Source organism: Colius striatus, chromosome 12, assembly GCF_028858725.1.
Source record: "Colius striatus isolate bColStr4 chromosome 12, bColStr4.1.hap1, whole genome shotgun sequence".
NCBI lineage: Eukaryota > Metazoa > Chordata > Aves > Coliiformes > Coliidae > Colius > Colius striatus.
In genome coordinates, this window is record NC_084770.1 from 27,863,118 (window position 1) to 27,878,444 (window position 15,327).

Sequence of the window (15,327 nt, forward strand, 5' to 3'; positions counted from 1 at the left end):
AATAGCAAAAAAAATCCCCCACATTTCTCCCTGCTCAACACCAGCTGCCACTTGATTATCACAGATTGTTGTTCCCTCTGAATCACCGATGGTCTCGTTAGCCTAAGTGGGAGGAGGAAGCTGTGAGCTGCAGGGCTGGCGAGGCCCATGACAGCACCAGGGGGGGTTGCCCAGCCTCAATCCTGCCCAAAATGCTGCTTCATCCTTCCCAGTCTCTCTGTTCAACTCCTCATCCTCCTCAGGGGCTGGGGGGGGAAGCAGGAGGAAGGCAGGAGGCAGACGGTGCTGGGCTGTGGGAGGACAGAACCAAGGTCCCGAGGATGGAGCAGCGGAGACCTCGGCCATTCCTGGTCCTGGAGGGAAGGGGTGGCCATGGCAAGGTCCCCCTGGACCAGCCTGGCTGAGGAAGGCTCATCCCTGTGCCCCAGTGCAGCGTCTGATGGGGTGGGAAATGATCAGAGAAGCTTTTCTGACCTCCTTCACCTCCATCTCTGCTCCTGGCAAATGCTGCCTCGGCCTCCTGGCTGCCTGGCAGCTCCTGTCCCCAGCCCTGTGGGGCTGCAGGCAGGAGGGGGAGCAGCTGCAGCTCATCCCTCACCCTCTGGGGAGGATGGGCCCAGAAGCCTCATGTGCAGCAGCATCAAACCAGGAGAAAACCCTTGCAGGACGGATCCAAACCCTGCAGGGTCTGAGCCCTTTGATCCCGCACTGACAGGCTGGAACAGAGAACCACTTCTATTCCTACCCTCGTGCTGCTGGGTCAGGCCATGACAAGCTGCTCAGGGAAGGCTTTGCCTGATCTGCTTGTCCTCAGCACCACGCCTGGCCCCAGCCCCTGGCCCATCTGCTGCTGTGGCCCCCTTGTTCCCAGGCTCCATCCTGAGCACCGGGACTGGGGCTGCTGCAGTCCCCGTCCTGCTGGGATTACTGGGCACTGTCAGCAAGGCTTTGCCCATCCCCTGCTGTCGTGGCCCGAGGCAGAAAGCAGAAATGGGCTGGTGTGGGAGGTGGGGAGGAGCTGGGGGAGTGTGCCCGGGCTGGTGGGGAGGGGGTTCACACACAGGCAGCCTGTGGGAGTGCAGGCAGCAGCTCCTGCCACAGCCCCAGCCCCAGCCCAGCCAGGACTGGTCCTGCAACTCCTTCCCCCTCACTCAAATGCCTCTCTGCTGCTGCACAGGAATCCCTCTCTGAGCATCAGCTTGAGGCTTGCTGACCAAAACACCGAGGCTGGGCTCCCTGGGGAGGGCCAGGAGAAGGCTGCAGGGGCTGAGGAGATGGGTGGAAGGCTTCATGTACGTGGTGCCCTGGTTTTGGCCCAGGCTGTAGCGTTGCCCTTGGAAAGTGCTGATCAGGAAAGGCAGATGGGGCAGCATCCAGACCTGGCAGCAACAGCCCCAGGGCCAGAGAGAGGAGTAGCCCTGGGCTGCTGACCTGACTCTCACCCAGGGCCACACAGCCCCCTCCACTCCCCCTCCCAGGCAGCAGCCCCTGCTGCAGGCAGAGACAGCCCCAGGCAGGCAGGGAGGAACAGAAAGCAAGATCCTTTATTGTACACAGTACAGAATGTAATGCAGCTTTGCAGGAGATACACAGCCCTGCTCCAGTAAAGGTTATTTCCAATCAGTCCTCAGATTAACCCCTTCTGCACCATGGACACCGAGCCAATGGTCACAACCCTGTCCCTCAAGGTGGGCTTTTCCACAAGCAAACGCTGCCCAGGGGCAGAGGCCACTGCAGCCACCGTGGGGAGAGCAAAACCCCTTCTGCCCAGAGTTAATCTTCATCCTCGCCAACAAAAGGGTTAATCAAGTCAAAAAAAACCCAGTAATTCCAACCAAAGCTAAACTAAGGAAGAGAAAAAATTCCTATACAGCATTTACAACAAAACCATGTAGCCAGGAGGGGGAGAGGCAGGTGTGGGTAGATGGAGAGGTGGAGGGGTGCCAGGAGGCGCTGCGGGGGGATGAGCTGGGCTGGGAGCCCACAGCCCCCTCAGGCCACGGTGAGCAGGGGCAGCACGACTCAGCCCCAGCTCCCCTCCCTGGGCAGGGGGCTCAGCAGTGAAATGGAGTGGACCAGAGAGCGAGGCAGCCGTCCCGGGGAGGCAGGAGGAGCTTCCCCCGGCGTGTGCCGGCAGGCGAGGCCGGGGCTCCGGGAGCAGCAGCCGGGCTGTGGAACAGCTCTGCCTTGAAATACAAAAGTCTACAAAAGTCAGCTTAGAAACCTCTCTCCTTCCCCCCCTCCCCGCCCTGAAACGGCAGAGGAAACAATAAACCAAACGAAAGAGGGGAGGGAAATAGTGTCAGGGTCTCCTACCCCAAACTGACGCCCGTAGCCCGAGGCAGGAGGAGTGAGGGGCAGGGAGAGGGCGCAGGGCGGCCGGGACGTGCCCGTGTCGGGGCGAGTCGAGAGCGGGGGGCTGGGAGAGGGGGTTTGGGGAGAAGGCAGAAGGCTCCTCGGGGCTTGGGGGCAGGGTGCTGCGCGCATCAGCCCCAGGGCACGGTCCCGGGCAGCCCCCAAACCCCTCCTGTGTGCAAATCAAAGCCCTTTCTATCCACCACCACACCAGGCAGCGATTGTCAGGTCGGCTCAGCCCCAGCCCAGGGCTCTGCAGGGGCTCCCAGGGCCAGGGGCTGCAGCTTCAGCCCCGCGCCGTAGCCCTTGGACGGGAGGCGTGGGAGCGCGGCGGCCATGCACGCACCGGCCCTTGGGCGACGCCTGCGGCGGGCGCCCGCTCGCTCGGGGGTGGGTGGTTTGGTTTGGTTTTGGTGGGGTTGTTTTTTCCCTCTCCTCCTGAACAGCAAAGATATTCCTTACAAAAGGGCAGGTGCCCCGGGCGGGGACAGTCAGTAGGCGAAGCCCTCGGCGTAGGGGAGCCCGCCGCAGGGATCCATCTCCAGCAGGAACGCGGGGCTGTCCTCAAAGTGCGTCAGCGGCACCGTCTCCTCCTCGGGCACCGGGCACTCGGGCTCCGGCTTCAGGAAGGGCCGCTGGTTGTCGGGGTAGGCCATGGAGAACAGCGCGTCGGGGTCGCACACGAACTTGTAGACGTACCGCTCGCCGGCCACCTGCCCCGAGGAGGAGGAGGAGGAGGGGGGAAGGCGTGAGGGGAGCCCCTGGCCTTCCCCCCTGGCACCAGCTGCCTGACCCCGGAGCTGATGGTGCTGGAGCCTGCAGCCCGCCCCGGGGCTCGCTCACCTTCTGCATGATGCCCTTCTCGTAGTAGTAGCGCAGGGAGCGGCTCAGCTTGTCGTAGTTCATGGCCGGACGGTTCTTCTGGATGCCCCAGCGCCGAGCCACCTGCGGGGAGAAACACAGCAGCGCTCAGGCTCCGGCTGGGGCAGGGACGTGGATCCCCGAGGGACACCACCACCGAGACCCACGGCGGGGGCTGTAAAAGCCGCCCCGAGTGCACAGACCCCCGAGTGCACAGACCCCCGAGTGCCGCCGCCAAACCGGGGCCTGAAGGAAGAGGCGTTTGATGAGGGCAGCTTGCCACAAGAGCTGCTCCAACAGGCCCCTGTTTCCATGCACAGTGCGAGGAGCTGATGGGCAGCTACCCACAGCAGCAGCCCGGTGCACAGGCACGTGTCTGGCGGCAGGCGGCAGCGTGAGGAAGGGTCAGGCCCCCCACACCCCCAGCCCCAGGCAGCCCCCGGTACCTCCTCGGGCTCGATCAGCTTGAACTCCATGCCCCGGCCGGTCCAGGCGATGAAGTGGGCATTGGCAGGGTCGTCCAGGAGCGTGACCAGGAACTGCCAGAGCTGCAGGGACCCGCGCCGCTGGTATGGGGGGCCCTCGCGGTACAGGGTGGGCTCCTGCTTCACTTTACCTGCCCACAGCCAGAGGAGACGACACAGGGCCAGTTAAACAACCCAGCTACGCCCCTCCCCGGCCTCCTGCCACCCCTACAGCAACACGGGGCTGTCCCTGGCACCAGCACCCGGCACAGGATCCAGCCGTGGGGCAGAGAGGGGAGCGGTGCTGGGGGCAGGGGAGGTGCTGGGTGGGCTGGGACGGGGCACAGCAGTGATGCTGAGCAGCTGTGAGGGATGATACTCAGCAGCTCTCAGAGCACTGTGTCAGCACAGCATGGCCTTCAAAGCCAGTCACTGTGGAGCCCAGCCCCAAATCTCCCCCCAGTAGCCCCAGCATCGCGCCCCAGGAACACTCCCCCAGCAGCCCCAGCACCAGCCCCCAGCAACCTCCCCACCCCTCAGCAGCCCCAGCACCCCCAGCCCTCCTCTGGGGAGGGATTCTTACCCTCCAGCCTCTCTGGTACCACGCACGTGTCATCAAAATACAATCGTGTGTCCTTTTCATATGAAAATCCTGGGGGGGAAACACCCTCAAGTGAGCACAAGAGCCCTTGGCCAGACCCACAGAAAAAGCCTCCCCACACCTTGGCCCAACGTAGCAGCAGGAGCAGACCCACCCCCAGCTCCTTTGGTGGCACTGCCCTGGCTGAGCCCCACGCAGCCCTGCCTGCCCCTCACCCTGGTGCTGGGGAAACCAAACCCCTCTAAGCAGCCACGTCAGGCCCGTGGTGTCGGGCAGCTGCATGGCTCAGGGCTTGTTTCTAGGGGCAGTGCCGGTGCTGCTCACATCTGCGCCCTCATGGGGGGTTTTGGGGTGCAAGGCAGCTCTGCCACCCACAAGGAGGGTGAGACCAGGACACCCTGGGGCTGGCTGTGAGCGGGAGGGGGCCAGGGCTCACTCACCATCGTGGCTGCCGGGGAAGACGCCCGCCCGCAGGTACGAGGACTGGCAGTTAGGCACTTCTGTGAGGAGACAGGCGCAACGTGAAGGGCCTGCGGGCGCCACTGAGCGCTCTGGCAGCACCTTTCCCCCCCAGGCACGTCCTAATGCCGAGCCTGGCCATCTTCCCCCCACCTCGGTGCACCCCGGCCCACTGCAGCCACCCCCAGCCTTCAGCCCCAGCTTTGGGGGCAACCCAGTGTGGTTTAGGAGGAGGATTTGGGCACTGGAATGAGCACCAGCAGCCAGCTCGAGTTCTCCCCACGTTACTGGGGCCTCGAGGGAAGGGAGGCACGGCTGCAGCTCACCTGCCATCTGCTCGGCCGTGCCACCCTCCAGCCCGAGGTCGGGGTATTTTTAGGCCCCTAAGGCGATTAGAGGCTTTTTTTCCGTGATGCTGGTGGGATGCAGCAGCCAGAAATCACAGCTGGCCCGGGGCCAGGGCTGCGGGGGCACCCACCACGTGCGCAGCCCACGGCCTCCAGGGTTTGGGGAGAGAGAGGAGCAAAGAGGTGCAACCCACCCCCTCCAGGCACGGGCACCCGGCTCACACACCTGAGTCGATGCAGTAGTCCCGGGGCTCCTGCTTGATGCCCATGGGGGGCTGGAAGCCGTGGCCGGCAGGGCCGGGCAGGCTGGGGCCGCCGTGCTCGTACAGCGGGTCATGGTACTCCTGCTTGAATCCCTGAGTGGGGCGGGCGGTGGCGGGGCCAAGCGGCTCCGACAGCTGCCGGTGGTACACGGGGCGGCTGTCCCCCGCCACCCCGGGCTGCGGCGGGAAGGGGTGGCAGGGCTCAGACAGCTGCCTCTGGAACCTGAGCGGAAAAGGGACGTCACCGAGGGGCTGCCGGCCCTCGCCCTGCAGCGGGACCCCGCGCTGGGTTGGGTGGTTCCTGTCCCACCCGTGATGGAGCAGTGTCGAGGGGTCACAGCCACCACTTTAGGAGCCCAGGGGATGTGGTTTAGGGTCTCTAACCCCACTTTAGGAGCCCATGGGATGAGATTTAGGGTCTCTAACCCCACTTTAGGAGCCCATGGGATGAGGTTTAGGGTCTCTACCCCACTTTAGGAGACCAGGGATGAGGTTTAGGGTCAGGAACCCCACTTTAGGAGCCCATGGGATGAGGTTTAGGGTCAGGAACCCCACTTTAGGAGCCAAAAAGGAGAAGGAACCCCACTTTAGGAGCACAAGGGATGGGGTTTAGTGTCAGGAACCCCACTTTAGGAGCCCATGGGATGAGGTTTAGGGTCTCTAACCCCACTTTAGGAGACCAGGGATGAGGTTTAGGGTCAGGAACCCCACTTTAGGAGCCAAAAAGGAGAAGGAACCCCACTTTAGGAGCACAAGGGATGTGGTTTAGGGGCAGGAACCCCACTTTAGGAGCCAAAAAGGGGCAGGAACCCCACTTTAGGAGCCCAGGGATGTGGTTTAGGGTCAGGAACCCCACTTTAGGAGCCCAAGGGCTGGGGTTTAGGGGCAGGAACCCCACTTTAGGAGTCCAAGGGATGGGGTTTAGGGGCAGGAACCCCAATTTAGGAGTCCAAGGGATGGGGTTTAGGGGCAGGAACCCCACTTTAGGAGCCCAGGGGATGCAGCGGGGTGCTGGGAGAGCACCATCCCCCTCCAAGCACCAAGCACCCCTGGGCAAGGAGGTGGCAGCCCCGTGCTGCAGCGTGGCTGGGAGCGGGCAGAGGGAACAGAGACCCACTCCTCACACACAGCACCCCCCTGGAGCAGCGAGGGGAGCCCCAAGACGGGGGGCAGAGCTGCGGGGCCCCGGGGCCCTGCGCCGGGCGGCTGCTTACGCAAAGCCAAATCCACGCCGCGGTGGCCGCAGCCACTAATCCGGCTGCGCGGGGGGATTAACCCTTGGACTCGGCCCCACGGAGCACTATTTTGGGCACTGCCAGCGCCGGCTCCAGCCCCAGCGTGGGGAAGAGCCCACCCTGAGGGCGCTGCTGCCACGGCCCCTCGTCCCCAGCACCTTGAAAGGCGATCTCCCGGCCCCGAGCCCGGCTCCTCGCGGCCGGCCCTGCGCCATTTGGCTCTGTAACCGGAGCCCTCCCAGCTGCCCGGCCGGGATTACTCCATTTCCGAGCCGCGTCCCCCTGCCCTTCCTGAGTGAAACCCAAGCCCGCGCTGGCACGGCACTTCCGAGGGTCGCGGGCAGCCCCCCGCATAGCTCCAAGGTCGCCCGGAGCTGAGCCGCGCTCCACCGGGGACGGATGCTCAGTGCCACGGGCACGGCCCCAGGCTTCCACGGCCCCGCCGCCTGCCTTCTGCTGGGCCCACACACCCAAATGGGGACACCTCTGGGACACGGGGACACCTCTGGGGACACGGGGACACCTCTGGGGACACGGGGACACCTCTGGGGACACAGCAGCTGCAGCAGAGGGCACCCAGGAGGCCGGGAGCAAGGCTGGAGGGTGACTGCGACCTGCAGCGGCGGGGCGAGGGAGGGGACTGGCAATGCCTCGGGGGACACGGGGGTGATGATGGGGGACACGGGGGTGGTGATGACACAGCCACAGCTTGGATACGCAGTAGGGAGCAGGGCCTCTCGCTCCACAGCTTCAGTCATGGGGCCGTCATGTGAGGCACAGGCGAGCTCAGGGGTGCTTGGGGCCAGGATGGGGATGCCCACAGCTCCCCAGGGCCCGGCACAGACGGCAGAGCTGCAGCGGGTGAGAGAAGGGAGAGTGGGAGCATTGGCTCAGCACCATCACCCGCTGCTGCTGGCTCAGGACCATCGCCTGCTCAGGGAGGCACAGGGCTGTCCCCAGGGCTGGGAGGAGCAGGTCCCCATTGGCAGGGAGCTGCCTGAGGGGCAGAAAGAGCCGTGAGATCCCTTGGGGAGCAGCAAGTTATGCCACGCTGGTTTCCTCAGGACCCCAAACAGCCTGCAACAGCAGCACAGGGACAGAGGGCCGGGCACCCCTTCTCCTTCCCTACCCTTTGTGGCCACTGATCCATCCCAAGAGGCCCAACGTCCCCGCAAGCCACGAGGGGCAAGGGGAAGCCTCACCTGTGCTCTGCGGGGTATTGGTTGTCAGACATCATCTTTGGCATGTGCATGGGCGGGTGAGGCGGCCTCGGCACGGCGAAGGGCTGCTGCTGCTGCCTCTGCTCCTGCAGCGGCGGGCGCGGGGCCAGGGCGGCGCCGTGGGCGGCCGCGGGCAGGGCCGGGGCCGGCGGCAGCGCGGGGGACACCAGCACGGGGGACACCGGCGTGGCGGGCGGCGTTAATGGCTTGAACCCGGCGGGGGGCTTCCTGTCGTAGGCACTGCGGGGAGGGGGCGGGCAGGCGGGTTGTTGGCGTCCTGGCCCCTCCACCGAGGCAAGACCCCCGGCAACTCCCAGCCCCTGCATGACCTACCAGCAGTTGTAGAGGCACTTGTCCCCGTAGGCGGCACACAGAGCCTGCTCGTGGCTGCAGGACGACAGCTCCGAGGAGGGGCTGTGCAGCTCCCGCTTGATCTTGGCCGGAGGTGGGGCGTGCAGGACCACTGCAAGGACAGAGAGGGGGATACGGGCTCACCCGCGCGGGACGAGGCGATGGGGTCGTCCTCCCCGGGCAACATCTCCTTGGGTGCCCTTTGTGCATCAGTCAGGCACCAAATCACCCTCCCAGGAGCATCAGGCACGCAAGCCAAGGTGCTCCAGCAGACCCTGATGCGCTGGTGGATTGAGCTGGGGTGGCAGAGCCGACTCCTGCAGGGCTGGACAGACGGCCCAGTGCTGGGACAGCCGCCCTGGCCCAGGACACTGCTCACGGAGGGACCATCGCTCCCCCCTGGGATGCGAGAGGCAGCTCAGCACCAGCCACAGATCACACACGTGCCCGGGCCAGGCCAAAAGCCCCTTGGTGAGGGGAGACAACTCTGGGCCCTGCAGGCAGCAGCTGCCTCCCCGAGCCATGGGACAAGGGGGGTTGGACAGCTCGGAGCTCCAAGAGCTTGTGAGCAGGACGCAGCGACCCACACACTCAGGTCAGATCCAGACACAGCGACCCACACACTCAGGTCAGATCCAGACAGTCAGAAGCTGCCAGACGGGACCCACCTTCCCCCAGCCACAGTGCTCCCAGGGGTCCCAAGTCCCCCCTGGTTGTACGAGCTCACATCCAAACATCCCATTAAGCCCAAACCCCTCCCAGCCTCCCCACTCGCTATATATAACTCTAAACCGAGTAATATACGCTTAACCCAGTTCACCCTGAAAGCAGGAGCTCTGGGAAAGGGAAAGCGCCTCCCAGCCCTCCACCTAAATAGTGCCTGCGAGAGCTGAGCCAACACTCATCGGAAGTGGAGTATTAGCTTCACACAAAGTCTAAACACAGCCCAGCTACAGCCCAGAGGAGCAAATAGCTCCAGGACAACTGTTCACAGCTTGCCAGGTAATTAGCTGCTCCCCTAATTTGTCAAAACCTTTAAAGAGCTGCTGACTCCCCCCTCTTACACCCCCCCCACCCCTGCAAGGGCCCTGCACAGCTGGTATCAAGGGCACAAAACCCAGGAGGATTTGAAACACAAAGCCCAAGCGCTGAGGCAGCACAGATCACCCCCCCACACATACACACATGCCTTCCCCCTCCTGCTCCTGGATTTATCCCCCTCCTCCTGCACCCCGCAGGGAGCTTCTGCCTCTCTCAGCACTTCCAGCCCTGACGGGGGCCGGCGGCAGAGCCCGGGCGCCCTGCGAGCTGAGCTGGGCTGCGGCACAGCCAAGGAGAAGCGGCTCTGGAAGGGCTCCAGCTGCCTCTGGCGGGCATGTTCCTCCCTCACAGGCTCCGTGCTGTTGGAGAGGGTTGTTTTTCCGCCAGCCCTACAATGGGGTCTGGTTATTCATTGAGAAAAAAAAAACCTCAGGCTCTGGGCGGGCACCACCCTCCATTCACAAACAGTTTGGAGTTGCTCCATTCATGTGGCCGGCAGGGAAGGGGAAAAAAAGGAACAGAAACAGAAAAATCTCCCCAGAGCTTAGCGCTGCCATTCAAGGAAAGGGAAACGAGCTTGAAGATCCTAACAGAGACCAGCTGGCCCAGCCCAGGCGTTGGATTCCTTACACAAACACGGCAGGGCCAGAGCAGCCCCTGCCGCTGGGGAGCACAGGACCCTGGGGGTGCACCGAGCCCAGCGGGGCAGCCCTTGGGGGGAAGGAGCCGGGTCAGGGGCCCCGGGGACGGAGCAGGGAAGGCAGCAGGGGGGCTCCTGGGGGATGCCCTGCCCCAGCACACGCCGCCTCAGAGGCACATTGGGCGCTTTCACCCTTTCTGGCCCTGCATTCAGCACTGTAATTAAAAGCTATACAAACTACACAAAAATAGGCGAAGGGAGCAGCTTCCCTATGGCCAGAGAACACGCCTCGGCACAGCCACGCTGGGGCTGAGCCATGGCAGCACAACAGCACCACGGCTCCCGGGAGGCTGGGCCCAGGGGAGAGGGGGAAGATGAGGGGCTCGGGCGTACTCCCGCAGTGCCGTGCTGGACACTCCCCAAAAGTCAACCTTCAGCCACATCACAAGGGAGGTGACAGCCCAAAGCTGTCTGGGGCAAGAGAGGTGACACCCCAAAGCTGTCCAGGGCTTTGAATCCCTTGGTGGGAGGACAAGGCAGGTTTTTATCCCCAACCATCGGCGTGATGGGATCTCAACGAGGCCTGGGGGATGCTGGCTTTGCCAGTGGCATCCTCTGCCCAAGCCATGGGGATGGCAACCAAAGCGCCTTTGCCAGCCCAGCCCTTGGCACCCGCTCGAGCCGTCACCTGGGAGCCGAGCGCCGCGCCTGCCCCTCCATCCCCCCGCGCTACAGGACGCGCCCAAGGTCACGCCAGGAGAGGAGCCAGAAATAGAAGCCAGGCTCCTGCTTCCCTTTGTTTAAACAACCCTTCCAGAGAAACAAACCTCCCTCTTTCATTTTGGCATGTAAAGAAACCCTGTTCCGTGCCCTGCCTGTGGCTTTAGCCACGCGCCACCTTGCGCAAAGGATGCAAGTCCCCTGGATGCAAACCCCTGCAAGAGGCAAATCTCCCCAGCACTTCCCAGCTCAACCCCATCACTTCCCAGCTCCTCAGACACCTGGCTGAGGTGTAACTTTGTCCACAGACCCTTTCTCCCAGGCTGTGCCACACACACACTCGGTTGATGCGTGGCGTGATGGGGAGCTCGGCAGGAGGCAGCCACGGCCTCCTGGGCAGCATCTGCCGCTTCTCTGGGCAGGCCTCTTACTGCTCAGCCCATGGTGCTGGGACCAACACAGCCCTTATCTGGAGGAGCCCTGCTTTCCCTGTCCCCGGGGGGGGGGGAATTCCTCCACGACCCACTGCCCTCTGGCACCTTATGGCACTGGCTGCCAAACCAGCCTGGTTCGTCCCTTTTTGCTGCTGTGCCATGGAAGCTCGGCCGCTGGGATGCCAGGGCCACGAGGCAGGAGATGGAGCTGATCTGCTTGGGATAGGAGAGGAGCAGCTTCCTCAGCTGGGGAACCAAAGTCCAACGCATGTCTGCAAACATCCAGAGGCACTGGGAAGGATTTACCTTCCCCTGGGAGCTAACAGGCACCAAACCTCAACGTGACCCCCAGCCTGGGACAGAGGCACATCCCCACTAGTGAAAGCCAGCGCAGGGGCAAGGCTGTGCCAAATCCATTCCTCTCCTTCTCCCTACACTGCACACGGTTCAAAAGTGAAATGAGAAGATGGGGCCAGAAAGCTGTGAGAGCCTCTCTCCTCTCTAAACTCTCTCCAGTGCTGGTATGGAAGAGTCAGGCTCCCCATCCCCCTCCAGGCCAGCCCGAGCACCCCCAAGCACAGGCCTCTGCACAACAGCGAGGGAAACCTTTGCCCTCCCTCCCCAGGAAGGTTCAGGAAGGCTGTTGTAGCGGGGAGTCACACGGGGAGGCCTTTCAAGTGGCAAAGTCATTTCAGCCTCGGGTCCGCAGAGGCCGGGAGAACGTTTTAAGAGTCTTAAACAAACACTTGATCTTTCTTTTTGTTAAAACAAACCAACTTCCCCCCGCTCCTCACACCCCTTTTTCTTTTCCCTGCATCAACCAGCAAAGTTTTGCCTCTTGTCTCCGAGCTGTTCAGGTTACAAGGAAACCAGAGACTGCCAAAAGGCACTGGAAGCGGCGGTGGCTGCGAGAGCCGCCCTCCCACGCACGCCGCAGTTTGTGCCGCTCGGAGCGAGCGCTGCCGGGCTGCGCGGGGATGGCGGCAGCTCGCCGGCTCGGGACTGCCTTTCATCTCGGGGGAGACAAGCAGGGAGGGAGTGGGGGGAAAAGAGCATCTGAAACTCGGGCTGCCTGGAACAGTTTAATGGCATGCTTCCCACTCAGGAGTAATCAAAGGGCAATAATTAAGAGGCGTTTGCTGGAGGAGAAGATACCCCGCTGCATGCTGTGACAAAGCCGGAATGAAAAAAATCTGTTCGACTGCAGGCTAAATTTGATTTCCTTTAAGTTCTGGAGCTTGTCTGGCTCGGCAGCAAAAGCCAGCCACCAGCACCAAGCTACTCCTCCCGTTTGCCAGGTAACGACTCAAAACATCCCGGTCCCCCTCCCTTCTCCTCCCAGCCAGCTGCCAGAGCCGCCAGCGCCACACGCCAGCCCCTGCCCTCGCCACTGCCCTGTTCCGGCAGCGAACCGCGGCTCAGAACCAACTCTCACTCTTATGCAATGCAAGAGGGACTGCATTTGCACTGGCCTCCTTTGAAGCAGCCTCGCTTGCCAGTGATTAATGCTGCTTGGAGCAGCTCAAGTTTCAGTGCTCGGGTCCGCTCTTGCCAAGAGCGCTGGGTCAGGACTGGAAAAAGCTCCAGAGGCTGCAGAGATTGTGGCTAACCGAGAAGCCCAGCATGGGCTCTCGCATCCACTTGAAAAGGAAGAAGAGCATTTCTAAGCAAATCAGCATTACTACGAGCAAGCAGCAGGTCTCAGAGGAGCCCAGAGAGCAGCGAGAGCTATTTCCATGCACTTGGCTCTAACTCCCCCCATTTACAAGAGACATAACACGGCAAGTTTCATCTCCATGGACCCAAACCGCACGTGCTTTCTCTCCAAAGCCTGTGCTTTCATGGTCTCAGCCTCAGCAAACCACCACTTTCCCAAAGAAGCGGCTCCAAACCCAACACGAGGTTTTGCACAGGCACTCAAACGACATCCCCCACCCCCAGAGGAGAACAAAACCCAGAACAATCACTTACAGTTGTCAGATTGGAAATCTGGGACAAACTGTTCATCATCGGGGACCTGAGCTAAAAAAACATAAACAAAAACAAGTGGGTTTGTGACTTTTGTATTGAAATAAAGAAAGAAATGCTTGGGTAGAGGTTTTTACACGGCAAAAGGCAGAGGTGAAGACTTGCCTTCAGCTAGCCAGGCCTCCTGGAGCTGGCTGAGATCCTGGAAGAGCTCTGGAACAGAGTGAAAGACTTATGCGCTCCACAGCAGAATAAATAAACCCGCCATTCTTTGCGGGATTATTTCTAACCCGAGGAGGCTCCAGGCGAGCAGCCTCCCGGGCTGCAGCGAGGCCAGGGCCAGCCCTGCCTACCTTCCGAGTCATGGGCCAGGTCAGTCTCCAAAAACTTCCTTTTCCGATCGGCCCCTGTCCGGCCTCGGCCCTCCTCTGCGCAGGACTTCTGCAAGGGCCAAGGCAAGAGCGGGTCGGGAGGGTGGCAGTCCCCAAGGATGGGGAGCTGCCCCCAAGGACAAGGCCTGGGGGAGGAGGGCGGGGGGAAGCCGCTCCCAAGGGGGAGTAGAGAGCGGGGGGGGCAAACTTACCCCGGGGCCCATGAAGGGAACCTGCTGGTCGTAGAAGCCGTCCATGGTGCGGGGGAGACGGGCAGTGCCCCCGGCCCGCTCAGCATCGACACCGGCCCGGGAAGCGGGGGGACCCGCCCGGGCTCCGGCAGGTGCGCGGCTAGGGTGGAGGGGACAGACAGAGAAGAGGGGAGAAGATCACGATCGGGCCACGGCTCCTGCCGCCCCCGAGGCTGGCTCGCTGCGGGTCGGGGCCGCCGCGCCTCCCCGGGGAGCCGGCCCGCTCCTGCCGTGGCGGGTCGCAGCCCCCCGGCTCGTGATGTCACCCAATTTCTATAGAAACAGCCGTGACATCACGCGCGGCGGGCGCGGAGCGGGAGGCGGCGGGCAGGGCCTCCCCACGGCCGCCTCCCTCCCTGCCCCCGCCCCTGCCGGTGCTGGGCGCTGCAGGGCCGCGCCGCAGCCGGGCCTGTTCCCACGCCGCCCCGCGCGCCCCATTCATAAACTCCGCCCCCCCACTCCCCTCCCCCGCCATTCACGCCGCGCGGCCCGCGCCATTCATAAACACCACCCCCGCCCCGGGCCGCGCCAGCGCCGCCCAGGCCCCGCATACCCGGCCGCGGCGCCGTGGGCTCAGTGGCCGCGGGGCGAGCCGGGGGCGAGCCGCGTCGGAGCGGGAGCGGGCGGCGGCTCGGCGGCTCGGCTCTGCTGGGCTGGGCTCGGTCCCGCTCCGCCGGGCTCCGGGCTCCGCGCTGCCGCTCTGCGCCGGCCGCAGCCCCCGAGCCAGCGGCCTCCGCCACGCCCCGCCCCGCGCCGCTTGTTTACCCTCCGCGCCGGCCAATGGCGCGCCGCCGCCCGGCCGCCCGCCACGTCTGATTGGCTGCCGGCCCGCCCGCGCCCTGCTCCGCCCCAGCACTATTGAACCGGCGGGGTGGGCGGGGCCGGCGGCAGCCAATGGGCGCGGTTCTATTTGCATGGATCCGCCCCCAACGTTTTTCATTCATAAAAAAATAGAAGCGGGGAAGCGGCGCGCGGGCGGGGTCGGGCCCGCGGGGCTTAAAGGGGCCGCGGCTTGCCACGGCTGCGGGGGCTGCCCGGGGCGCTGGAACCGCATGGCTGGGGGGGACATGAAATCACGACCCGGGATCGCCCCAAAACACCCTTGCTCGCTGCATGCCGTGCACAGGAACCGCTGCTCGGTCAGCTCTGTAGATGGGATGGACCTCGGGCCTCACACACCGCAGGGTCCCCTCTGCTTTCGTAGTGCAACAGCAGCGTGGCCACACGGATACCCCTGCAAGCCACAAGCAATCTGTGCGTGAGCACCGGCTTTGGCAGCCCTCCCCTGCAGGCACCCTGATGCCAGGCTCACCCTTGAGAAGGGCTCTTTGGAGGAGGCCAGAGGACAAATAGTTCCCACTTGCAGGGCCTTTGAGGCTGCTCCAGCCACAGATCCCCTGAGTGAGTTTGTGGCCACAAGCCTTTGCAGGACTGCAAATGGCTCAGATGACTGGGAATCGGTTTAGGATAAAACCATGCTGCAGGAGCCCTGGCAGGCCCCCACCACAGCATTGCTCTGCCAAATGCCTCAGTTTCCCCATCTGTAAGTGAAGCTGGTGAGAACTGCCAGGCAGAGCTGCCAGTGGCCACTTGTGAAGGACATGGCAGGCTACACAGGATAAATGAACTGCCTGGAGGCTTCGTGTTGTTGTGGAGTGAGACTGGGAGAAATTAACCCTGGAGAAAGGAAAAACAAGGGATAGTGCTCAGTTTCATGCTGCTCTTCTCAGCTTGGGAAGGAGAGGA

The 15,327-nt window shown here is 63.2% G+C and overlaps 1 protein-coding gene across 2 annotated transcripts; it reads right to left on the reverse strand.

Annotated features, from left to right (window-relative positions):
• Positions 1-1,526: 1,526 nt before the first annotated feature.
• ETV5 (ETS variant transcription factor 5) lies at positions 1,527-14,295 on the reverse strand. 2 transcript variants are annotated; one of them, XM_062006010.1, is made up of 13 exons: positions 14,135-14,295; positions 13,543-13,681; positions 13,313-13,400; positions 13,125-13,172; positions 12,963-13,013; positions 8,139-8,268; positions 7,788-8,045; positions 5,314-5,573; positions 4,722-4,781; positions 4,264-4,332; positions 3,663-3,832; positions 3,199-3,300; positions 1,527-3,068 (listed from the first exon to the last, which is right to left on the reverse strand). In XM_062006010.1, exons 2-13 carry the CDS (start codon positions 13,585-13,587, stop codon positions 2,847-2,849), a joined length of 1,503 nt encoding a protein of 500 aa, XP_061861994.1. In that variant the 5' UTR covers positions 13,588-13,681; positions 14,135-14,295; the 3' UTR covers positions 1,527-2,846. The 2 variants fall into 2 exon arrangements, with proteins under 2 accessions (XP_061861994.1, XP_061861993.1); XM_062006009.1 differs by lacking the exon at positions 14,135-14,295 and having other exon boundaries at positions 13,543-13,883.
• Between the last annotated feature and the right edge of the window lie 1,032 nt (positions 14,296-15,327).

Excerpts from the sequence above, each read along its gene's own strand:
- ETV5 (XM_062006010.1), bottom strand. The coding sequence starts at position 13,587 with ATGGACGGCTTCTACGACCAGCAGGTTCCCTTCATGGGCCCCGGG. Across the intron at positions 13,173-13,312 it reads CCTGGCCCATGACTCGGAAG|AGCTCTTCCAGGATCTCAGC; the intron begins GTAGGCAGGGCT and ends ACTCTGTTCCAG. Across the intron at positions 5,574-7,787 it reads CAATACCCCGCAGAGCACAG|GTTCCAGAGGCAGCTGTCTG; the intron begins GTGAGGCTTCCC and ends TTTTCCGCTCAG.